A 23,658-nucleotide genomic window follows, 5' to 3' on the forward strand; every position below is an offset into this window, starting at 1 on the left:
TTGATTTAAGTTAGACTTTTAAGTGGCTCCTGCAGTGGATAGCACCGTCCTCTGCTTTGCAATTCCATGTTTTCAGAGTGTCACTGCTCACTGAATGAGCTGATATCTCCTCTCCATTTTGCTGCAGGAAGCCAGAAGGGGCCACTGACAGAAAGAGACTTGAAGTCAGGTATGTTTTCAAGCGCCCTTCCCTGAGCTCCCTGCCCTCTGTCAGGTTTCATCTGATTGTGGGCACTGTGAGAGGGCTCCTAAGACAGTTCCAGTGCACAAAGGAAAGGCCTGCACATGGCGAATGCTAGTTCTGTGCACCAGCCTCCTACAGGAGATGGATTTGCAGCCCTGTGTGCACACAATGTTTACAGATGAAGCACTTTGTTATAACAGTAGTCATGGGGATGTAAAGTACAACGTAGGGAATACAGTCAGCAATATTGTAATAACTGTGTAGTGCCGGGGGGTACTAGGCTTATGGGAGGATCGCTTTGTGAGGTATATAAATGTCTAACCACTATGCTGTACACCTGAAGCTAATATAATACTGTATGTCAACTGTAATTGAAAAATAAATTTTAAAAAATTTTAAATAAAGATGAGGCACTTTGAATTACACATAGCCAAGCATTATTATTATTATTTTTTAAATAATATCTTTATTGATTTCAGAGAGAGGAAAGCAGAGGGAGAGAGAGATAGAAACATCAATGATGAGAGAGTCATTGATTGGCTGCCTCCTGCACGCCCCCGACCAGGGATCGAGCCCGCAACCCGGGCATGTGTCCTGACCGGGAATTGAACCACGATCTCCTGGATCCTAGGTCGACGCTCAACCACTGAGCCACGCCCGGCCAGGCCAAGCATTATTAAGAGAAAACGTTGCTGGGTCTGGGGTTTTTTGTTTTTTTTTTTTAAAGTGATGGAGCCCGGCTGGGCGTGGCTCAGTGGTTGAGCATCGACCTAAGATCCAGGAGATCGAGGTTTGATTCCCGGTCAGGGCACATGCCCGGGTTGCAGGCTCGATCCCTGGTCGGGGGCGTGCAGGAGGCAGCCAATCAATAACTGTCTCATCATTGATGGTTTTTTCTCTCTCTCTCTCTCTCCTTTCCTCTCTCTAAAATCAATAAAGATATATTTAAAAAATAAATAAATAAAAAATAAAGTTATGGAAACCTGTTGCTAAAAGCAAAATCAAACAAACAATTTGGGGGAAAAAGAAAAAAGAATAAGTGCCACCTGGAGCCTCTTCGCTTTTAATATTTTAGTGACTATCCTTCCAGACTGCTCAAGTCACACATATAGATACATTTATTTAGCTTCCTTAACTAGGGGTGACTCTGCCCCAGGGGACACTGGGTGATGTCTGGAAAGATCTGTAGTTGTCACAAATTGGGGTGCTCCTGGCATCAAGTGGGTGGGGCCAGAGATGCTGCTCACATCCCTCCCAATGGTGTCCAGGACAGGCCCCCACAAAGTGTGACCAGGCCCCGAGGTGAACCATGCACATAAAATGGTTAAAATGGGAAGTTTTATGTTGCGTATTTAACCACAATCAAGAATTTTAAATTTCACCTCTTTCTTTTTTAAACATGGCTCCTAGAAACGTGGAATTACATACATGGGCGCATACACTCCTGTAGCCCAGCGCTGGCCTCGGTGCTCACTGACATTCTCTGTTGTCTCCATGCTGATTTTGAGAAAGTCATTTCAGAAATACTCAGAGATGAGCAAGTGGATAGGAGATGTCCATGCTGGAGGTTCTGAGCAGAACGCGGAATCTTGCTGCAGCCAGGAAAGATGCAGTGAGGTCAGGAACTCGTTTTCTCTGCCCTCAGGTCACTGTCCAGGGCATGCCTTCTCCTGCAGGAACAGCCAGTGTGTGACCAAAGTGAACCCGGAGTGTGATGACAAAGTGGACTGCTCCGACGGATCTGATGAGGCCCACTGTGGTCAGTCCGCGCGTCTGGCCTGGTCTTGGGCCGTGTCCCCTTCCCAGGGCCGGCTGCTGTTTGTGCTCTCTGGCCCACTTTGCACAGCAACGCCAAGTGTGGGACCCTGAGCATGTCCTTAAATGTGGGGGCTGTGGGGATGAGAGACTCAGAGACGGGTGTACCAGGAACATGGCACAGTCCTGCCTTCTTGGGGTCCCGATTGGTGGTCTGTCTTGCAGACTGCGGTTTGCAGCCCGGCTGGAGGACAGCTGGCAGGATTGTGGGCGGCGTAGAAGCTTCCCCGGGGGAGTTCCCTTGGCAAGTCAGCCTCCGAGAAAACAATGAGCACTTCTGTGGGGCCACCGTCATCGGGGCCAGGTGGCTGGTGTCTGCTGCCCACTGCTTCAACGAGTGAGCCCGAGGCCCTGAGGCTTGGACCCTCCCCGTCCCTGTACCCCACCTTCCCTTCCACCCTGGAGTCCCCACTTCTCCTGGCTGTCCTTAGAGCGCTTTGGGACTTGTTTGTTCTTTTCTTCTCTTCTTTTTTGGTTGAATCTGAATGCATTCTTTTTTTAAAATTATTTTTTTGGCGTGGCCTGGTGGCTCTGTTGGTTGGAGCATCATCCCCTACACCAAAAGGTTGCGGGTTCGATTCTCAGTCAGAGCTCATACATAGGTTGCGGGTTCGATCCCTGGTCAGGGCACATACGGGAGGAAACGTATCCTTGGGTGAGGATTTAAAAAAATGTTTTAAAAATTGTGGTAAAATATACATAACATAAATTTACCATTTTAACCGTTACAGTTAGGTAGATGGCATTATGCACATTCACACTGTCATCCCCACTGTTCATCTCCAGACTTCCATCTTCCTGAACCGAAACTCTGTCCCCGTTAAGCACTAACTCCCTCTCCAGCCCCTGGCTCCCACCATCTACTCTCTGTCTACGCATCTGACTCTTCTAGGGACCTCCTATGAGTGGAATCACACAGTATTGGTCCTTCTGTGTCTGGCTTATTTCACTGAGCATAATGTCCTCAAGGTTGTAGCAGGTATCAGAATGTCCCTCATTTTCTTTTTTTTTAAAATATATCTTTATTGATTTCAGAGAGAGGAAAGGAGAGAGAGAGAGAGAGAGAAACATCAATGATGAGAGAGTCATTGATCGGCTGCCACCTGCTTGCCCCCTACTGGGGATCGAGCCTGTAGCCCGGGCATGTGCCCTGACCGGGAATCGAACCCTGATCTCCTGGATCCCAGGTCGATGCTCAACCGCTGAGCCACGCCCGGCTGGGCATCAAGACTGAATAATATTCCATTGCATATATATATGTGTGTGTGTGTATATATATATATGCATAATATTTTGTGCTCCTTAACATTTCTTACCCTAACTCAGACCTGTTGGATTCTGTCTTTGTTTAAAATGCTTCTAATTCTCACACCATGGATTTTTCTTGCATTCATTATGCTTTCTGACCATGTTGCTTGAAACTGTCAGTCTTAAGGACTGAGCTTTGGGGCACCCCTTAACATTTGCCCCCAGAGATGGCTCCCTCTCCTAACCCCCGCTCTTCAGCCCTATCCACAGGAGCCTCTGAACTGCCATTTGTTTGTCCTGCAGGTTCCAAAACCCCACGGAGTGGGTGGCCTATGCTGGCACAACCCAGCTCAGCGGCTCGGAAGCCAGCACGGTGAAGGCCCGCGTGGCGCAGATCATCACGCACCCCTCCTATAACCCCGACACAGCCGACTTCGACGTGGCGGTGCTGCAGCTGGGCAGCCCCCTGCCCTTCAGCAGGCACGTCCAGCCCGTGTGCCTGCCGGCCGCCACGCACATCTTCCCGCCCAGGAGGAAGTGCCTGATCTCGGGCTGGGGCTACCTCAAGGAGGACTTCCGTAAGCACCCCGCCGGCGGCCAGGAGCAGATACGGCCACATGCCCTTCTTATCCGGATTCCCTCTTTGGGAATTCACCCACTTGCTAACACTTGGGACCTCAAGTGGATACAGATGGGAATTTTGTGCTCATTTGCAGATATGCACAGAGCAGTGAAAAATCTGAGTTGAGGACAAGCATGTTCTCATTTAAGGTGGGACAGGTGATGCCCTACCTTCTTGTTTCAGCCCAGACTGTAAACTAGGCTCCTTTCCATGGACGTTTGCAATTGATTTCATGGTATATTTATTGCCATGTTTTTGGGTGGTTTTTGTCTGTTTGCTTTTTTATGCTTTTTGTGGCTGATTTTGCTGCCTCCTAAGCACAGAGCTGACGTGCTGGCTAGTGTAGCAGAGTGCAAGAAGGCTGCCACGTGCCTTCGGGAGAAAATGTGTGTTAGATCAACTTCCTTCAGGCTTAGAGTTTGGTGTTAATGAATTGACACTGTTCTGATCAGGAGACAAAGGCAAAGAGTATTTATGAGACGGAGAAGGGGAATAATTACATCCATAGAAGGAAGGTATTGCTATTGGTGCAGGTAACGTAACACAGTGATATTTATTCTAAATGTTTTAAATTTTCAGTCAGTAGCTGTCAGCCCAGTAGTCATAATATCTGCTTTCTTGTTATCTTTGCAAACAGTTCTTTGGGACACAAGGTTTCCATAGGCCTAGTCCAAAGGTTATTTTGCCTTGTTTTTTTTTTATGTACCAATAAAGCTTTATTTATAAAAACAAGCAGTGAAAATTCAATCAAAAACAAGCAATGAGTATATTTAACCTGAGAGATATAGCTTGCTGACTCCTGCTCTAAATCACAGTGAGGTTAGTGGGAATAAAGATATTTCACATGGTTATTTTGCCATTTTTACATTCCAAGATTTGACGTATAAGATGTACAAGTCAGTTCTTCTGGGATGGCAGCTTGGGCTCTATTTTAAAGCAGCTCTGTTTTTTTTTGACAAATGTATATTAAATAAGGTGTCTTTAAACAGAAACATACATAACACAAGGTTATGTGTCAATTACTTGAGGAAAATGTGATGAATCTCACAGGAACCTAACCTTGCATTTCCTTAGGAACAGTAGTTTCATATTCACGAATCCAGGGTTTGTGACAACTTTTGAGAACTGAACTGCCTCAAATAATGAGAATTGATTGTGCCTGGATGGTGATAGGTGCTGGGGAGGAAACCAACAATTCTAGGGGCTGCAAGAAAAATGAATTGGTGGTGGGAGAGACAGGTTTAGGAAAGGGCCCAGGAAGGTGACATCTTAGCTAAGACCTGGCTGATGAGGCAGTTAGGGGGCAGGAAAAAGTCCCATCATTGAGGAAAGTTCTCTTGGACAACGCTGATCTAGAACATTCTAGAGCTACAGTGTCCAATACAGTAGCCACTAGCCTCAGTCCAGTTCAGTAGGTATATAGTTTTTTGTAGATAGTGCCTGTCAATGACTCGAGCCTGGGGGTGGGGGGTCCTTGTACAGGAAGCCCTAGGGCTCCCCGAGTTCAGGGACTGAGAATCAGACACAGCCGACCTTCTTAGCAGGGCCCACTGGCCTGTGTTTTGGGCTTTTCTCAGATCTGTGCCTGCCTGAGAACAAAGCAAAATCCTAGAAGATTAGGATTTTTGCGATAAGGAAAGATATTTGCCACAAGAACCTAATCAGGAGGGAAAGTAGTTGATGATTAAACTCAATCAACAAACATTTGAATCCCTCCAGCTCACTTTTCCGGGACTAGGCAGGAAGCAAAACAGACAAATCCCCGCCCAAGTGGAGCTCACAGCCCAGACCAGTGCCGTCCAGCAGAACTTTCCTTGGTGACGATGTGCTCTGTGCCGGGGCCTCCACTACAGGAGCAGCCAGCCCCATGCAACGTGGCCAGTGCAACCGAGAAACTGAGCTTTACATTTTATTTCATTTGCGTGCATCTAAATCTACGTTTAAATAGCCACGTGTGGTCACTGGCTACTGTACTGGAAGCGGCAATTCTAGGGGCAGTAAATACTAAACAAGATAAGTGATAGATGATGATAAAAGCAGTGGAGAAAAGAAGCGAGGATGGGTATGTGAGGGGGGCTGCAATTTTAAATAGGTCAGGCGAGGCCTCCCGGAGAAGGAGATGAAGAAGGCAAGCAGATTCCTCGGGGACGATCATGCTAGGCACCTGGAACAGGATGTACGAAGGCCCTGGGGTAGGTGGTCTAGTCTTGGGCATTTAGGCTGAGCCAGGGGGAACACACCCTCTAGGGTTTGAGGCTAAAAAAGTATATAATCTGATTTAGTGTTTAGCCAACATGGCACTGGCTGCTGGGCTAAGAAAAGATTCCAGCAGGTAGGACTAGAGTAACAGCAGCTATAGGTAAAGGGAACAGGGATGTGGAGCCCAGTCTTGGGATGCTAACCTGGACACCTCTTAGCTGTCCAGGTGGAGAGTGTTATTAGTGGGTATTTGTAAAGCATTTACTCTTTGCTAGTTTCTGAGGCTGGTGCTGCAGCATCTCTGCTTGCAGCTGGGGAAATCGAGGCACAAAGAAGAGATATTCTTCAGTGTTCTGGCTCAGGGTGACTGCCAGGGGCCCTGGAATGCTCACCCCACTTGTCTCTCCCATCCCGGGCAGTGATCAAGCCGGAGATGCTGCAGAAAGCCACCGTGGAGCTGCTGGACCAGGCCTTGTGTGCCAGCCTGTACGGCAGCTCACTCACGGACCGGATGGTGTGTGCCGGCTACCTGGATGGCAAGGTGGATTCTTGCCAGGTGAGCCCCAGTGCCCACAGGGACCCCAGATAACACACCACCCAAGGAGGCCAGCTATAAAAGTCCCCCAGGTTTCCACCCCGTGCCCCCCCCAGAAGGGGGAGTCCTCACAGTTTCTGGTCCCTCTCCAGGATGTCCCCTGCTTGATTTTTAGCACAACTCTGGATTTCCTTCTTTGTAGTTTATATTTTTGCTCTCATTTCTAAAGCCTGGTGGGTGAGGAGAGACTGCTACATGTGCTCAGGTTCCATATCAAAACCGGGACCTGGAGGAAATGGGAAATAGTAAGAGTTCACTGGTGATGGTTGGAGACTTGATTTAGGGTGGTGAACATACAATAAATACAGTGTACACATGGTGTGTTGTAGAATTGTGCACTTGAAACCTTACAATTTTATTAACCAGTGTCACCTCAATAAATTCAATAAAAAAATAAAATGTGCCCTGGCCAGGTAGTTGAGTTGGTTAGAGCATCGTCCCAATACACTGAGGTTTCGGGTTCGATTGCATAACTAAGTGGAACTAAATGGAATTTATCTCTCCCTCTCTTTCTCTTTCTCTCTCCCTTCTCTCTCTCTAAAAATCAACAAATTAAAATTAAAAATTAAATGGGGAAAAAATGAGAGAACGCTTGTGTTTGAGAATGTAAGAGTCAAGGTGAGCTGGGTGTGAGGAGAAAGCAAAGGACCACAAGACAGGATAAGTGAGGGCAGATCAGCCACTTCAGGAGAATGCCACAGCAGCCAGTGAGCTGTCTGGAGGCCCCAGCAGGGCAGCCATACTGTCAACCTAAACAAGAGGTGACATTGCCAAAGATCTAGTGAGATTAGGAAGGGAGGGGATGTTGCTGATTGGGGTGGGTTTTTAACTGCTAGTGGTACAACTGAAAGAGATCTTAAAGGTCCCATAGTCCAACTGTCCTATTTTAATTTTACAAAAGAGGAAACTGAGGTTCTGAGATGTGAATTCTCAGCCCACATTTTCTTCTGAGCTTGTGTGGGGAGAGGTCACCATCCTGGCAACGTTCTCTGACCCTGCAGCTCTGGGACTTGCATTGGCTGAGGCCAGGGAGGCCTGACCCCTCCTGAGGGTATGCCTTTGTCTCTTAGGGTGACTCAGGAGGCCCCCTGGTCTGCGAGGAGCCCTCTGGAAGGTTCTTCTTGGCCGGCATCGTGAGCTGGGGCATTGGTTGTGCCGAAGCCCGGCGTCCGGGGGTCTATGCCCGAGTGACCAGGCTGCGAGACTGGATCCTGGAGGCAATTGCCATGGCAAGCAAGCCTCCGGTTCCCACGGTGGCTCCTGCCCCCGCCACCCCCAGCACTGCCTGGCCCACCAGCCCCAACAGCAGGGTGGTCAACACCCCCACCAAACCCACAGTGGCCCCCAGCTCTGCACCTCTTGACTCAGTGACCGCCTCTAAGCCACAAGGTATTTCCTGGGGAGACAGGCAGAAGTAGGCATCTGCTCGCTGCAGGGTCGGATCGATTGGTACTGGCTTCCTGAAGCGTCCGTGGGAAAGAGATTGATCAGTGATGATGGTGATTGATCAGTGATGTCTGTCACGAGCACAGGCTAACACACCCACGTGGCATCCTTCAGATTTACAGCCTGGCAGTCATGCAGTCCAATAGGGTAAACACAGAACACCCCAAAGGGTCAACAACAGGCTAGTGACCATGACTGTGGGACCAGGGTGGGAGAGAGACTAAGTTTTCATATATGGGGCCCTTCCAGAAACACCACTTACATTCAGCACATAATGGACATTTTAATATCCAAGAACTCTCACTTCATTTTTCAAAATTTTCCTAGACATGCTTGCAGGCTTCTTTTCCCATGTAAGATCAGTTTATCTGGGTTTTTACTTTTATTTCATTTTTAATTGTGGTGACACACACAACGTAAAATCAACTGTAGTAAACATTTTTGAGCACCCGGTTCATTAGTTAAGACTATTCGCCTTGTGGGCCTTGGTCTTGAAACACACTCTACATCTGTCTTCACTTTGTGGCTTCCAAGGACCCAGATCTGATATTGATTCTCCTTTAGGTCCCACAAACCTACTATGCTCTGAGCCCATCAAAACTCTGCTTCACAAAAATGTCCCCCACACCCCACCCCGTCCCAAGATCCCACAATAACCTGACTTTCCCCTCCCACCCCCAACCATGGTTTTGGTGTGCTGGCCCCCGCCTTACAGCGAGCTCATAAACCTCGCCTTGGGAGCTCTGGATCTGTCTGGTGGGGCTTAGTCTGATGGGACCAGGCCCTCTATAATTTTATCTTCTCATTTTTAGGCTCTCCCCCCTGGCTGTGCCACATACTTGCTACCAGACCTTAGGACACTTGGGCACCTTTAAGCCTCGGCTTATTCATCTGTATAATGGGGTGATTTGCCCTTGCCCAGTCAGAGCCAGGAGGCTGCGCCCTGGTGTCCGAGGCCTCTCCAGGCCCAGGTGCTCCCACTTCTGAGCTAAGGCGCCTGGGCCCTCTTCCCTTCCCTCATAGAGTGCGGCGCCAGACCAGCCATGGAGAAGCCCACCCGGATCGTGGGCGGGTTCGGAGCCGCCGCTGGGGAGGTGCCCTGGCAGGTCAGCCTCAAGGAGGGTTCCAGGCACTTCTGTGGAGCGACTGTGGTGGGGGACCGCTGGCTGCTATCTGCGGCCCACTGCTTCAACCAGTAAGACCAGCCTCGGCCCAGGAGGACTGCTCAGCTCGCCCCATCATCACTGGGTCCCCTTCCCTCCAGCCCTATCAAATCCCCAAGCGTTCAGAAACCACTTATGACCAAACCTGTGGCCATCTGTGCACTAGGGTCGCCACGGCAGAGCCCTCCCAACATGGCCCCCACCCCACCCTGGGCTCACAATCCTAATGTCTGGATGTCCCATTGCAAATGAGAGGGGGGAACATGAAGAAGTAGGGTGCTGTGGGGGAGCCATCTCAAGGGCCCGAGCCTGGGCTGCAGCTTCTGTCAAGCTGGTCTTTGTGGAACAAATAGGGGCTACCTGGGGAGGGGACAAGGGCTCCTTCCCTTGCACTGCTCAGCCGGGCAGCATTGACCTTTGAGAGCCATAAAACCGCAGGGGCCTCTCAGGCTGCTGGGCCAACTCCTCGTTCCAGACAAGGAAATGAGGCCCATTTCCCTGCCTTGTCCCCTGTCCCCCAGCCTGGGGCTGTTTTGGGGGAGCAGCCGTGTGGCCCCTCCACCCTCCTGGTGCCCCCCACCCACCCCGAGTCTGGGCCCTGCCGCCCTGCCTGGCTTCCTGGGGGCAGCAGGTGTGTCTGAGTGGCCCCTTGTTGGCAGCACGAAGGTGGAGCTGGTGCAGGCCCACCTGGGTACTGTCTCTCTCATGGGCATCGGCGGGAGCCCGGTGAAGATGGGGCTCAAAAGGACGGTGCTGCACCCCCAGTACAACCCCAGCATCCTGGACTTCGACGTGGCCATCCTGGAGCTGTCAGGGCCCCTGGTCTTCAACAAGTACATCCAGCCTGTGTGCCTGCCCCTGGCCATCCAGAAGTTCCCTGCGGGCCGGAAGTGCATGATCTCCGGATGGGGTAACACGCAGGAGGGCAACGGTGAGTGCCTGGTGGGTTCTCTGCGCCCACTGCCTGCAAGCCACTGTTCTCCGCACTCCTCCCGGGGTTGCAAACTCCAGCCAGAGGCCCAATGCGGCTGTTTTTTATATATAACATTTTACTGGCACACAGCCATGTCCATTTGTTTACAGATGGCCCATGGTGGCTTTCCTGCTACAAAAGCAGAGCTGAGTAGTCCCAACAGAGACTGGCCCGTAAAGCCAAAAGTACTTACTCTGTGGCCCTTTCTAGAAAAAGTTTCAGAAACCTTGTGCTATACCCTTCAGAGCCCCCAAGAGTTAACGCTTCCTTCAAAAACTCAGAGTGGCCTCCCCTCAGGTCACCCAAGGTGCTAGGGAATCAGCTTGGGGACAGTGGCGAGATCCTAGGGCTCTGAGTTGGGACTCTGGGCTCCACCTCTTTCTTGCTATGTGACTCAGTTTCCCAGCAACACTGTGAGCCTCAGTTTCTTCATCTGCAGTATGAGGATGGCACCTTTCAGAGCTAAACCTGATATTGAACGGTGATCACTGTGGGTCACGGGGGGGGGGTGTCTCCTTTTCCTGGCAGCAACGAAGCCAGACACTCTGCAGCGAGCGTCCGTGGGCATCATAGACCAGAAGGCGTGCAGCGCCCTCTACAACTTCTCACTCACAGACAGGATGCTCTGTGCCGGCTTCCTGGAGGGCAAGGTCGACTCCTGCCAGGTAGCATTCAGAGGGCACTGGGTGGGATTCGGACAGAGCGCCCACACCCTCCCCCCCGGCAGTGCTACTTGTATGGACTCGATAGAAGGAAAAGGATTTTCAGTGCAGGGAAAATTGGGAGATGAACTAATGTCTTTAAATGTATAATTTAGAGAAATTATAGTATGTCCCAGCAGAGGATGAGGTAGCAGTTTAAAAGTATGTAGTAGGCGCTGGCCGGTGTGGCTCAGTTAGTTGAATGTCATCCCACGCACCAAGAGGTCACCAGTCCGATTCCCAGTCAGGGTGCGTGCCCAGGTTGTGGGGTCAGTCCCCTGTAGGGTCATGCTGGAGGCAGCCGATGGATGTTTCTCTCTTCCTCTCCCTTCCTTTCTCTCTAAAATCAATAAAAACATTTTTTTAAAATCTATTTTAAAAAATTTTATGTGGTAGATATATACAAAATATATACATATTTAAATATATCTAGATATACGTAAGGTAAAATTTTATATACACATATTTTAAAATGTACAGTGTATAGTAACTGAAGAAAAAGCTAATCACAGATTAGTACACATATGACCACACTGTCCAACAGGATCACTCCTGGGGAGGTGGGGCATGGGGATGAGGGTGGGGCTGTTTTAGTCTCTGGGTCCCCATGCCATGTCCTCTTGCTCCCCTGATGGGCCTCTCCAACTGTGGGAATTAGGGAGGTCCTGGCAGTGACCTCTGCAGAGAGGTGACAGATGGTCACAGCCAGCCCTCTTTCCTTCTTTTTAGGGTGACTCTGGGGGGCCCCTGGCCTGTGAGGAGACCCCTGGTGTGTTTTATCTGGCAGGAATTGTCAGCTGGGGGATTGGCTGTGCTCAGGCTAAGAAACCCGGCGTGTATGCTCGAATCACCAGTCTGAAAGGCTGGATCTTGGACATCATGTCCTCCCACCCCCTCCCCACACCTGCCTCCTCCACCATGAGGATGCCTGCCACCACCATCCACATCCCCAGGACAATGGCTGGCCTCACAGTCCTGGGGGTAACAGCCAGCAGACCCACCCTCTGGACCACCAGCAGGACAAACAGCCAACCTGCCAACAGGACTGCCACCGCCATGAGCACAACTACTAGGGGACAGACACCACTTCCAAATGCCTCAAGGACCACCAAGGACTCCAAGCTACCAGGTACTGGGAGGAATGGAGTGACACGTGGGTGGCAGGGGTCCTATATCGGTCTAGTAGGGCTGCTGTCACAACATCCCACAGGCTGGGGGCTTAAGCAACAGACATTTACTGTCTCCCAGTCCTGGAGGTCAGAAGTCAGCAGGGGTGGTGGAAGGGCTGGCTTCTCCTGAAGCCGCTCTCCTTGGCATGTGGACAGCTATCTTTTCCCTGTGTCCTCACATGGTCATTCCTCTGTGTGTGTCCTGATCTCCTTAGGACACCAGTCATATTGAATTAGGACCCACACCAATGACCTCATTTTACCTTAATCACTTCTTTAAAGGCCTTATCTCCAAATTCTGATGTCCTGGAGATCAGGGCTCTAACTATGGCTCTTGGGGGACACATGTCTGCCCATCATCCTGATGGCCAGGGACATGGGCACGGGCACTGACGGGGCAGACCTACACCATCTAGTGGCAAATGCCTTAACCTGCAACCCCTGGCTGCTCCCAATTTAAAAAGGAAACTTCAGGGGCATGCACCATAGTGCATGGGAGAGTCCCTGACTGGGGTTCTCCATGAGGGGACTTCTCCATCCCCTCATCCCATGCTCATAAGGCCCTCCTCTGTGCCAGACCCCATGCCAAGCTCAGGTACAGCAGGGACCCAGAAGGCTGAGAAATAAACTCATAATAGAATGGCACATAGGAGTGAAAGGAAGACCAAGCAGGACAGAGCTGGAGCACAGGGTCGACTGGTCTCCCAGGCGCCCGTTGCGGGCTGAGGAGTTATCTAACTGGCCAGTAGAGACACGGTGAGCGAACACAGCCCTGAGATCTTTTCACTTGTGTCTAAAGTGCTGAGTTCATTTCTATTAACTATTAATCAGAACTATATGAAACTACTCTATTTGTAGGTAAAAAATAAAGCCCTATCAAATACAGGTAATTTCATTTGGCTCGAGCTAAGACTAAGTTAGCAGAAGCCATCTGTAGTGTCTGGGGGACTAAAGAGAATACATTGGCTTCTGCATGACATGGGATTTGTCAGGTGGACCCAGGTTAGTGATCCCACCCATTCCCCAGGCAGACATTAACTTAATCCCCAGCAGGGGGCATGCAGGAGGCAGCTGATCAATGACTCTCATCATTGATGTTTCTCTCTCTCTACCTCTCCTTTTGTCTGAAATCAATAAAAATATTAAAAAATATTAGAGGTGACATGTTGAGTCTGGAACCCTCTTATCTGAGCCCTGCACCTGGAATGGAAGTCAAGGCAGTGTTTTAGTGACTTAGACCCTCCAGGCCCTAGGGGGACCTTTCCTTCACAGCATTTTCTGCCCGTCTGGGTTTAGGGTACAAGGTTTCCAGCAGGGGCACTCAGAGGACTGGGGTGTTTGATACTGTATAGCTGTAGCTGTTCTTGAAAGTTTCTTTTTAACTCCCCAGCTAGCTTTAGCTGGGTCGGGCCTCTAGCCTGATGATTTCCCCTTTTCCAGTAGCTGTAGGCTGTGAGTTAACTTGGGGGCCCATAGGTGGAGGAAGGCCCTGAAATGGCAGGCATTTTCCACTGTGGGGGCAGCATTTCCAGGAACGGAGTGCAGCTTTCATCAGATTCCCCAGGCCCCTTGGTCCAGGGCAAGGTCGACATGGTGTCAAAAGGGAAGAGGCAGTAGGGCTAGCACGGATGGGGCAGGTGGCCTTTTGTCTCCCCTCTTCTTCCAGCCGAGCTGGGGGAGGGCCTTTCCTAAATCTGGAGGGCAGGGGAGGCAGCTGGGTGCTGAAGAGTGGCTGGGCAAGGGGACAGGCTCTAGAATGGTCCTGTGGGAATCAGGTGGGTAGGAGTACCCCTGGTGGGTGGGTGATGAATCCCTGCACCACACTCTTGAAACCACCTGGTGCTTTCTACAATTGTTCTGAGGGTGTACCTTGTGCTGGGCAGTGTCACAGCTCAAGGGTGTGTGTGAAGACAAGCTAGCACGGAAGCTGGTGGTACAGGCAGGGGCCTTCTGGCAGTGCTGAAGGGTGTACGAAAATCCTGAGCCAGCAGGGAACCTGGCTCCTAAGGAACTGAGAGATGCCTGGGAAGGGGCGGTAGTGGGAGAGGACACTATCCTGGTCCCCATCCAGGGCGGAGGCAGAGACCCATAGTATTTGAAAAAAGCCTAGAAGAGGCGCATTTGTAGGACCAAGAGCCAAGTCCAGTGTTTGTGCAGAGATTTTTCAAGGCACTCACACACACACACACACCCCCACGAGAGGCACTGTGCAACTGCCCACGCCCTGTGCCCGCTCCCCTGCAGACTGTGGCCTAGCACCTGTGGCAGCGCTGACCAGGATCGTGGGCGGCAGCGCCGCAGGCCTTGGGGAGTGGCCATGGCAGGTGAGCCTGTGGCTGCGGCGCCGGGAGCACCGATGCGGGGCCGTGCTGGTGGCTGAGAGGTGGCTGCTGTCTGCTGCACACTGCTTTGACGTGTGAGTCCGACCCGCCCCCAAGGCCTCGGTCTGTTGCTGGTTCACCAGGACCGACTTGTGGCCCCCAAACTTACTGTGTCATGTCTCAGCACCTTTCCCTGTAATGCCCCTACCTCCGCAACTGAGACCCACTGCCACCCCTACTCCATGCAGCCCACCCCAGCCCGCTCACCACACAGAGCTGCGGTGACTTAGTCGTACACGCACACCACCGCGGCTACCCCACACTCCCACACCCCCACACCCCACGGCTGCAGCCTCTCCCAGTCCAGGGCCAGGCTTGCTGGTGACATGGGGTTTCTGGGGAACTGAGACATCTCCATCCTCCAAAGGCCACACACTGGGGAGTCCCCTTCACGGCAGGCTGCGCAGTAGGGTGGACCAGGCCAGGGGCCATGACCCCTGTGGAGATGCACAGCTCTTGGGTGCACACTCTGCACCTTGCAGGGCAGGGTCAGAGGGAATGGGCAGGCAGGGCAGGGGGCCCTCTTGGCCACCAGAGCCCTAATATTGGGCAGAAATAGACAGTTCATGTCACCTCATTGCTGTGCGTGCATTTCAGGCATAGGCTCCCCCATCACTATCCTAGGAGGAAGGAATGACTCAGCCCCATTTCCAAATGAGCAACCAGGGGCCCAGAGAGGTCAAGTGCCTTGCCCAGTCCCTGACAGACCCCCTGGGGCACAGGCAAGGACCTGGCCACAGTCCCACCAGGCAGAGTTCAGAGGAGCCCCAGGCAGGTGGTAACTGGAACTTGGGGATCTGGGACGCCTGTCCCCATGCACCCTACAGCTATGGAGATCCCAAGCAGTGGGTGGCCTTCCTGGGCACACCATACCTGAATGGCGCTGATGGGCAGCTGGAGCGTGTGGCACGCATCTACAAGCACCCCTTCTACAACCTCTACACACTCGACTATGACGTGGCACTGCTGGAGTTGGTGGGGCCTGTGCACCGAAGCCACCTGGTACGGCCCATCTGCCTGCCTGAGCCTGCACCCCGGCCCCCTGATGGGGCGCGCTGTGTAATCACCGGCTGGGGCTCGGTGCGTGAGGGAGGTAGGCGAGCCTGATAGGCAAAGCCAGGCCCTGCACCCTCAGGGGTTATTGGTCTGGGGACATCAGGAAGGCCTCCAGCCTGGTCCCTTGTGGCGCCACGGCCCTTTCGCTTGTAGGCTCCATGGCACGGCAACTGCAGAAGGCAGCTGTGCGCCTCCTCAGTGAGCAGGCCTGCCGCCGCTACTACCCAGTGCAGATCAGCAGCCGCATGCTGTGTGCCGGCTTCCCACAGGGTGGGGTGGACAGTTGTTCGGTGAGCACAATTTAAAATTGAAATGGGGGCTCTGTCAGGGTCCAGGTCTCATCCATCGGGGGAGAGTAAAGTACTGGTCACTCTAAAGCCCACAGCCAGGACCCACTCTTTGGTGCAAACTTAGGCTGATCAACCAGGGAACCTTTCCGGCCATGAGGTTTCAATGGACCACCATTTATTGGGCAGCCATTACAAGCCAGTTCCCACCCTACCACATCCCTACCATGGCTCTGCAAGGGAGGGATTTCCAGGCTGCAGTGTAAAGCCATTCTGCTAGGGAACCTCAGTGGCAGGTGTCCATAGATGTCTGCCTGCCAGATGAATGGCTTATCCTAGCATTAAGTCAATTCCCAATAAAAGTGAGGCTCACAGAGCTAGTCACTCAATTGGGGGTCACATGGGGAGCCCAAGCGACACTCCTGTGGTATGCAGATCAGGTCAGTACTCCCTTGGCCCCAGGGCTGCTACGGGGGAGGGAAGGAATGCAACTAGCCTGCTCTGAGTGCCTTTCCTCTCTCCTCCCCTCAGGGTGATGCTGGGGGACCCCTGGCCTGCAGGGAGCCTTCTGGCCGGTGGGTGCTAACTGGGGTCACCAGCTGGGGCTACGGCTGTGGGCGGCCCCACTTCCCAGGTGTCTATACCCGAGTGACTGCTGTGAGAGGCTGGATCATGCAGAACATCCAGGAGTGACCACCCCATGGCTGTCCAGGCCTGGGAGGAGAGATGTGAAGGCAGTAGGAACCAGCCAGCCACCAGCCTGAGAAGGGGAGTCCAGTCCAGGTGGTGGGCAGGGGGGTGCTGCCGGTAGCGGAGTACAGTTTTACTGTATATTTTGTTCCAATAAAAAGCCCCTTGATCCCTAGCTTACTGGCTCAGCACTTCCACATCAAAGGAAGAACCACTTGCCTGCCCATGACCCAGGGCCCAGAGATGGGATGAAGGATGGGGGCTGGGGGTCAGCCTCATCTTCAAGGCTCCTTTTTGTGTGAATACATTCCCTCTCATCAAGGGAACCCAGTAGCAAGCATGGAAGGGGTGAATTGGGGGGAGGGGAGGGCAGAAACAAGCTCAGTCTGGGCATGGGACCCAGGTACCCCAGACAGAGGCCTCCTACAGGGAAAAGACACAGGACTCTTCTCCACCCCTCCCTCATAAATTTATTTGTCAGCCCACCCCCAAGAGGTCACAGCTCACGTGGGGTCTAACTATAGCCCCAACCCCAGGTCCACAGGAGGACTCTATGGCCAACACTTTGGGAAATTCCAGGACCCCCAAGTCCCCAACTACACTCACTGGCAGGTGGGAGGTCGGCTAGGCAAAAGTGGGGAGGCATAATCCCGTGTCCCAGCACCAGTGTCATCCTCATAAACCAGGGGCAGGCAGCACGCACACGCGAGCCCCTGCCTCACAAAGCACATTTATGGAAATTGAACACGGGTAGGGGCGGCCCACCAGTTGGGCCAGGCCCAGCACCTCCCGGTCACATGTTGGCTCGTTCTCGCTGCAGCCGCGAGTTGTAGGCGCGGGATACGGTATTCCAGGCGTCCATGTAGCGGTCCATGCACATGGCGATGCATTTCTGCGGGCGAGGAGGGCGCACGGCTCACCTCTGAGTTCCCCGGACCCACGGCCCTCACCCAGGGCAGCGGACTGCGCATGCGCAGAGTTCCCACCACACCGCCCCCTTAGTCTGCGCAAGCGCAGAGGCCCCTCACCGGTAGAGCCCACGACCCACGCCTGCCTCAAGGTCTCACCTGCTCCGAATTGTCCAAGGAGCCCCCCGGCTTCCCGATGCACTTCCGGAAGCACTTGTCTGTCATCCTCTGTGGGGACATGAGAACCCTCAGCCGCGACGCCCGCCCCCTGGCGGCCCCCGCCGCCCTCGACCCCCGCTCCCAACCTGGCCCCGGACCTGCAGCAGCTCCTGCGCGTTGGCCACGGCGATCTGCACCTTCACCTGCTCCATGATGAGCCCCGGATCCAGCTTGCCGCCCCCCGAGCCACCGAAATCCGAGCCGAAGCCTCCATCCATAGCTCCGCAAAGTCAACCGGCACGAGGCCGCGTGCGCCGACCCGTACCTGCACCGGAAGTCGGACGCCCGTGGCTCCACGGGAAATGGAGTCCGGGCGTGCTGGGGACAGGACGACGGGCAGGACCACAACTCCCATAAGCCCGCCGCTATGTTGGAAGCCGATATCCAGTGTTGACTTCCGGACAGCTTGCTGTGCTGGGAGCTGGCGGCTCCGACTTGGCGCGGGGAGGGGCACTCCGCGCACAGGCCCAGCCCCCAACGCATCCCACCACGCATGCGCAGGGGGAGGTGGCGGCGCGTGTACCCTGCGCGCTGCATTGGGGTGGAGCCGAGAAGAACCCTGGGCGCCTCGAGTGAAGAACGCTGGCCTTGTTGGAGGCTCAGCTAGAGAAACGGTGCAGGGAACTACGGTAGCGAGTACTGCCGGGGGAGGTTAAGAAGTGGAGCCTGTCCGCACCTGCCAGTGGTAATTTTTTTTAGTGTGTGTGAGGCCTAACCACTTGTCAACCCGGAGAAAGAATATACCTGCCAAAAAGGACTCCTTCTGGTTAACTGGGCTTGAATTCATAACCAGAGTCTAGCAGCCATTGCTTACAGGGGCCTCTCACCCACATTGCATTTTGGGGAAATGCTGCAAAGTAAGCTGCCAGCCTCCTGCACTGTTTCTGCCTGCTGACTCACTTTTAGAAGAGAGGTCCTAGGATGGTAAGTCTACCAATAGGCTGAAGACCTGCCCTTTCCAATCAGAGCTATGCAACTATAGCCTCATTTGTATCTCTACTGTCTAATCAAACCACTTGGAGCTGACTGGTATATGGGCCAAACTGCAAACGTGAAATCCTCATTTGTATAGGAATGGACCAATTGGTAACCAGAGGCTGGCACTCTATATATACACCTCACCGCTGTATCAGCAGTGTCTAGTTGTACAGTATTTCTGCAGTTTGCAAATTGAGCTATAGCACCCGATCCCCTCACCTCAGCCCCTGCTTCAACTAAGCTGTTTGACACCTGAGCTGGCCCACAGCCAAGCTCACATTAGCAGGCATGCGGAAGGATGCTTTCATAAAGAGGGGTGCATGTGAGGATGCTCACCCTATGGGCACTGGGGGGCAACACCACCCATGAGTACAAGATGGGTAACACATGCTCTAAAATTCTAAAGTTAATCAGCCGCCTCCTGGTGGTAGCAGAAGGGACTGTACAAAAATTACAGCCCAGAAAATTGCATTTGGCTAGGCCTCTGGACAAAAATCATGAGACGATCTTGAGCTTTGTCGGCCAAGATTTAGTTCCTTTGAAGCCCCAAAGCTTGCCTGAATACCATATCTCCCAGAAATAGTGGGAAAATTTTGTCCATACCTTGAAAACTCTAAAGTAAAACAAACTGAATGTATCTGTATTTTAAATGGCTTCTGAGGTCTCTTTTTCTCCTCCCCATCTTTGGGGGTGAGGGGTGGGGGGATCTTGTGTTCAGGCTGCACCTCTGGAGCCATCTTCTTTGACTCTAGGAAAATCAGCTCCTTTAATCAAGCCTCCTGAGGCTGCTCTCTGCTTTCTGAGCTTTCCAACTTTACTGTGCTACCACCCACAGCAGTTACTAAAATACTTCTAGAAAAGATTTTTCCAGATTGGGAAGCCCCCAGCTAGCTCCACTTTACAGGACAAACTCTATAACAAATAATGTAAAAACTTGGCTGACATTGTAGCATTTGTATTTCGTTTACCATTCCCAGTCCTCTGGCCTTATGGGGTAGATGAGATGATTAAAACTCAATTGGTACCCTAGCCAGTTTGGATCAGTGGTTAGAGTTGTCAGCCCGTGGACTTAAAGGGTCCTGGGTTTGATTCTGGCCAAGGGTATGTATCTCAGTTGCAGGCTCCATCCCTGGCCCCAGTTGGGGGGTATGTGGGAGGTAACCAATAGATGTGTCTCTCTCATGTCAATGTTTCTCTCTCTCTCTCTCCCCCTCTCTCTAAAATCAATACAGATATATTTTTTAAAAACACAAAACTCAATTGGGGCCCTGTCCAGATGGCTCATTAGGCTGGAGAGTCATCCCATACACCACAAGGTTGCAGGTTTCATTCCTGGTCACGGCACATACCTATGTTGTGGGTTCGATCCCCAGTTGGCACGTACGAGAGGCAACTGATTGATGTTTCTCTCACATCAATGTTTTTCTCTGTGTCTGTGTCTGTCTCTCTGTCTCCCTCCCTCTCTCTAAACATATCCTATCCTCCTCAGATCAGGATTAAAACAAAAACAAAAAAACTCAATTGGTGAACCTTGTTGAATTTTTGAATCTACCCTGGCCTAAAGCCATTCCTGTGGTATTTCTTAACCTTAGAACTATTCCCTTTGGTAAGCATCGATTGTCTCCTTTTGAAATAACTACCAGGAGACCCCTGAGACAGCTCAGGAAATATATGAACCTGCCTTAAGGAGACATTCTTATTGTAAAGAAACTATAAAAGCCCTTGAAATTATTCCAAGGACATTTCCAGAGAACTCCTCTAACCTCGATGGAAGGAACTACACTGGGTATTGTTAACTGGTCCCTGGACCAAAAAGTTAGAAGGTAGTCTCATAAATTTGTGTTTCACATTTAGAAAGGCTCCCTCACTTACACCTCATGCCCCTGACTGGGCCTCTCAGCCTGTAGACCTCCAAGTCGTCGGAGCAGACCGCTTTCCCAGGACCTGGGGCCAGGCTGGGAAAGTCCACTCCTGCTGTGCATAATCCTTGTTTCATAGTTGTCGTATTCCTGGATATGCTAATGATATGAATTTTTTTGCAACAAGCCAGTCACCATCCCTGTGTTTTAGATTGTATGTTCTAGTTATTCCATATTGTTAACCCCTGACTACACAGGCCTTCCTGGTTTTTGTTGTTTTAACCCCTGAATTTACTATTGATTTCGACAAACCTCTTCCTTCTGAGACTGGTCAGGTTAGACTACAAAAGAGGGCCCCACCTCTCCCTTGTGTCCACCTAAACCTATCTTCTACATTGATCACCATATATGCATACACTTTCCCCTCCCGGCCCTACGTGGGACCTGACCATCTCCTACAACTGAGTTAGTCTCTGACTACCTGTTAGGGCATCGCTACTGCATCTTAAATGCCTTAAATTAGGCTGCACCTACTTCAGCCCTGGCTGTTGTAGGACTCCCTCTGTAAGCCACTATGGCCAGAAGCAGTACTATTCAGCATGGTCCCCCTCTCTGCCGTCAAAGTCAGCATTCCAGTAATTTTACATACCACCTAATGGTAGCCTCACTTTTCCCTTATACAAGGAGCTCTTTTGGACCTATGTGCATCTTCCTTTGTTTCTGACAAGTCAAGGGAGCTTAATTCGTGTGTCCAGGTAGAATGAAGTGCTACTAGTTTATGAAAAGTACATTTTATTCCTTCTATCTTGCTTCTTATGCTGGAAAGGTTTGTAACCTCTATATTGATATCTGATCAGTTATTCAAGTGGAAAAAGACTTGTATCTCAATTGAGGCGATTTAGAGCAAAGTGGTAAGGTAAAAACTGATGGCTGAAAATTGATGCAATCTTGATGAATATTTTCAAATGTGTATTATCCTCCTCCCAGTACCTTAAACTGAAAAGAAAAGGGGCAATTTCAAATATGAGAAAGACTCTTTCAGATAGGAGTGATATCTCAGCAGTGGTCAGTCTACCCACTTAAGGCTTCTCTTTCTTTACTCTCGGCACTAACTGTATTGAGTAGAGCTCAGTGTTCTGAAGACTACTTCCCTTTGTGAATTCTGTATCTCCCACCTCATGCCAGTCCTAAAAAAGAAAAAAAAGAAATGCATTTTAAGTGTTGTCAGAGAGAATAAGTCTAACATTTTAAATATCTATTAGTATGGATAACATTTAACATTAAATGTGCTATATGATGGATTGGTGTTTTCTGTGAGGCAGAAGGAAAATTCCTTTCCCAGATGTTATCCACCAATGGTCTTCAGGCCCACACACTTCCCTAGGTGCTGTAGAAGTTACAGGAAAGATGAGACCTGCTTCTGTTCACTAAAACAATTTAAATTTCATAGAAGAGATGAAACTGTTGCCTGACAATTAGGGAACAACCTGACTTAATTAGCAGCTGGTCTTAACTTCTCAGTTGTTGATCCAGAAATATATTTCAACCAGGGACTTGACTTCCTGGAAAACAGGCTTGTTGTACAATACCAGTAACATTCTGGAACCTACAAATTCAATTCCTCAGATCCTTTAGAACACCTACCTCGGCCCAGACACTGCAATGAGTTATTGGATTGATAAGAATGGGTTAAATCGGTAAAAAATTGAGTTCTCCCCCTTTCACCTATGAAGTCAGGATGATGTATTGGAAGGGGAAGAGTATTTATTTTTCTTTTTTATTCCTTTCCCCCACCCTTTTCCCCTTTGGCAACCATCAGCTTGTATTCTGCAGTTATGGACCTGTTTCTGTTTTGTTTTGTCATGCATTCGTTTTTTGTTTTTAAGATTCTATAAGTGAAAAAATATGGCATTTGTCTTTGTCGTTCAGACATATTTTACTTAGCATAATACCCTATAGGTCCATCCATGTTGTCGCAAATGGTAAGATTTCATTCTTTTTATGGCTGAGTAATATTCCATTGAATAATGTATGACCTCTTTTTTTTTAACTAAAAGAGTTGACAATTTTATTTTTACATTTCACAATACAAATGAAAATTGCTTTTTTTTTGGTCTCACTACTCCCCTCCAAAACTATTCTCTTCTGATAGGAAGAGGGAGTGAATCTTCCTGGCCTTGCTATTAGAAAACACCCAGAGTCACAGTAGCACGATCTCCTGGTGAAGTAGAACAAGTAACCGGCAGAGAGGCTCCCCTCTCCCCTTACCTGTCTGGTCCAGGCGTTCCTGGCCAAGTGGGCGCCATCGTGGGGTGGGTGGGACGTCGCATCACTGGGGGCCCAGGCATCATTGGCGTGTGCCCTCGTGGGTGGCCGCATTCCAGGAGCAGGTGCCACTGGCATCATCCCAGGAGTGGAGGGCCCATAACTGGCATCACGGAAGGGCCCCATATGGGGTGCGGGCCTCATGCCAGGGTGCGGAGGGCGGGAAGACGCGGGGGAGGTGGGGCCGCTGCCCATGCAGGGGGAGGAGCAGAGAATGGAGTGGGAGGCATCCTTCCTTGCTCAACTGCTGTGGTTTTGTCAGTCAGGCTCTGAGCATACTCTTCCGTCCATTTCTGATAGTCTTTTACATTTTCTTTCCATTTCCTACCACTGCAGTGTATCTTTCTCACAGATGGAGAGTCATGGCTGAGGTATCCCAGAAGTCACCATAAAACTTGGGCATCTTGCTTTGCAGGCCATTGGCCACTCCATTCCTTGTACCACCTCTTTATCCAGTTGTCTATCAATAGACACTTAGGTTCCTTCCATATCTTGTCCATTGTAAATAATGTTGCAATGAACATAAGGGTGCATGTGTCTTTTCAATTAGTGTTTTTTTCTTTGGATAAATACCTACAAGTATAATTGCTGGATCGTGTGGCAGCTCTATTTTTATTTTTCAATTACAGTTGACAGTCAATATTATATTATTTTCAGATGTACAGCATAGTTGTTACACATTTATATAACTTACGAAGTGATCCCTCAATAAGTCTAGTACCCACCTGGGACTGCACATAGTTATTACAGTATCATTGACTGTATTTCCTATGCTGTACTTTATATCCCCATGATTATTTTGTAACTGCCAATTTATACCCTTTTCACCCAACTCCCCTC

General features: G+C 50.7%; 2 protein-coding genes and 1 pseudogene across 3 annotated transcripts in view; 1 reads left to right on the plus strand and 2 right to left on the minus strand.

Moving 5' to 3' along the window:
• TMPRSS9 (transmembrane serine protease 9) overlaps positions 1-17,149 on the plus strand; it is a 36,469-nt gene extending 19,320 nt beyond the window's left edge. The window contains exons 6-19 of the mRNA XM_081136342.1: positions 132-169; positions 1,830-1,943; positions 2,165-2,336; positions 3,551-3,825; positions 6,488-6,624; positions 7,734-8,052; positions 9,133-9,304; positions 9,932-10,203; positions 10,774-10,910; positions 11,676-12,075; positions 14,360-14,531; positions 15,324-15,589; positions 15,706-15,842; positions 16,371-17,149. Of these exons, the coding sequence (XP_080992468.1) occupies positions 132-169; positions 1,830-1,943; positions 2,165-2,336; positions 3,551-3,825; positions 6,488-6,624; positions 7,734-8,052; positions 9,133-9,304; positions 9,932-10,203; positions 10,774-10,910; positions 11,676-12,075; positions 14,360-14,531; positions 15,324-15,589; positions 15,706-15,842; positions 16,371-16,532 (2,773 nt within the window). The 3' untranslated portion in view covers positions 16,533-17,149. The remainder of the gene's footprint in view (positions 1-131; positions 170-1,829; positions 1,944-2,164; positions 2,337-3,550; positions 3,826-6,487; positions 6,625-7,733; positions 8,053-9,132; positions 9,305-9,931; positions 10,204-10,773; positions 10,911-11,675; positions 12,076-14,359; positions 14,532-15,323; positions 15,590-15,705; positions 15,843-16,370) is intronic.
• A 94-nt stretch (positions 17,150-17,243) lies between these two features.
• Positions 17,244-20,126, minus strand: TIMM13 (translocase of inner mitochondrial membrane 13). Its single transcript, XM_081136341.1, has 3 exons — positions 17,755-20,126; positions 17,597-17,665; positions 17,244-17,421 (listed from the first exon to the last, which is right to left on the minus strand). The coding sequence occupies exons 1-3, from the start codon at positions 17,872-17,874 to the stop codon at positions 17,323-17,325; spliced, it is 288 nt and encodes a 95-aa protein (XP_080992467.1). The 5' UTR covers positions 17,875-20,126; the 3' UTR covers positions 17,244-17,322.
• Positions 20,127-22,757: 2,631 nt separating this feature from the next.
• Positions 22,758-23,299, minus strand: LOC308556776 (annotated as a pseudogene). Its single transcript has one exon. The product of its transcript is annotated as an uncharacterized misc_RNA (transcript).
• Between the last annotated feature and the right edge of the window lie 359 nt (positions 23,300-23,658).

Source organism: Miniopterus schreibersii (genome assembly GCF_964146895.1).
Source record: "Miniopterus schreibersii genome assembly, chromosome: 4".
Lineage (NCBI taxonomy): Eukaryota > Metazoa > Chordata > Mammalia > Chiroptera > Miniopteridae > Miniopterus > Miniopterus schreibersii.

Bases quoted from the DNA above. Each gene is read 5' to 3' on its own strand.
- TIMM13 (XM_081136341.1), bottom strand. From the start codon at position 17,874: ATGGATGGAGGCTTCGGCTCGGATTTCGGTGGCTCGGGGGGCGGCAAG. The intron at 17,666-17,754 runs GTCCGGGGCCAG...ATGTCCCCACAG, and splicing joins ACGCGCAGGAGCTGCTGCAG to AGGATGACAGACAAGTGCTT. The intron at 17,422-17,596 runs GTGAGACCTTGA...CCTCGCCCGCAG, and splicing joins CCTTGGACAATTCGGAGCAG to AAATGCATCGCCATGTGCAT.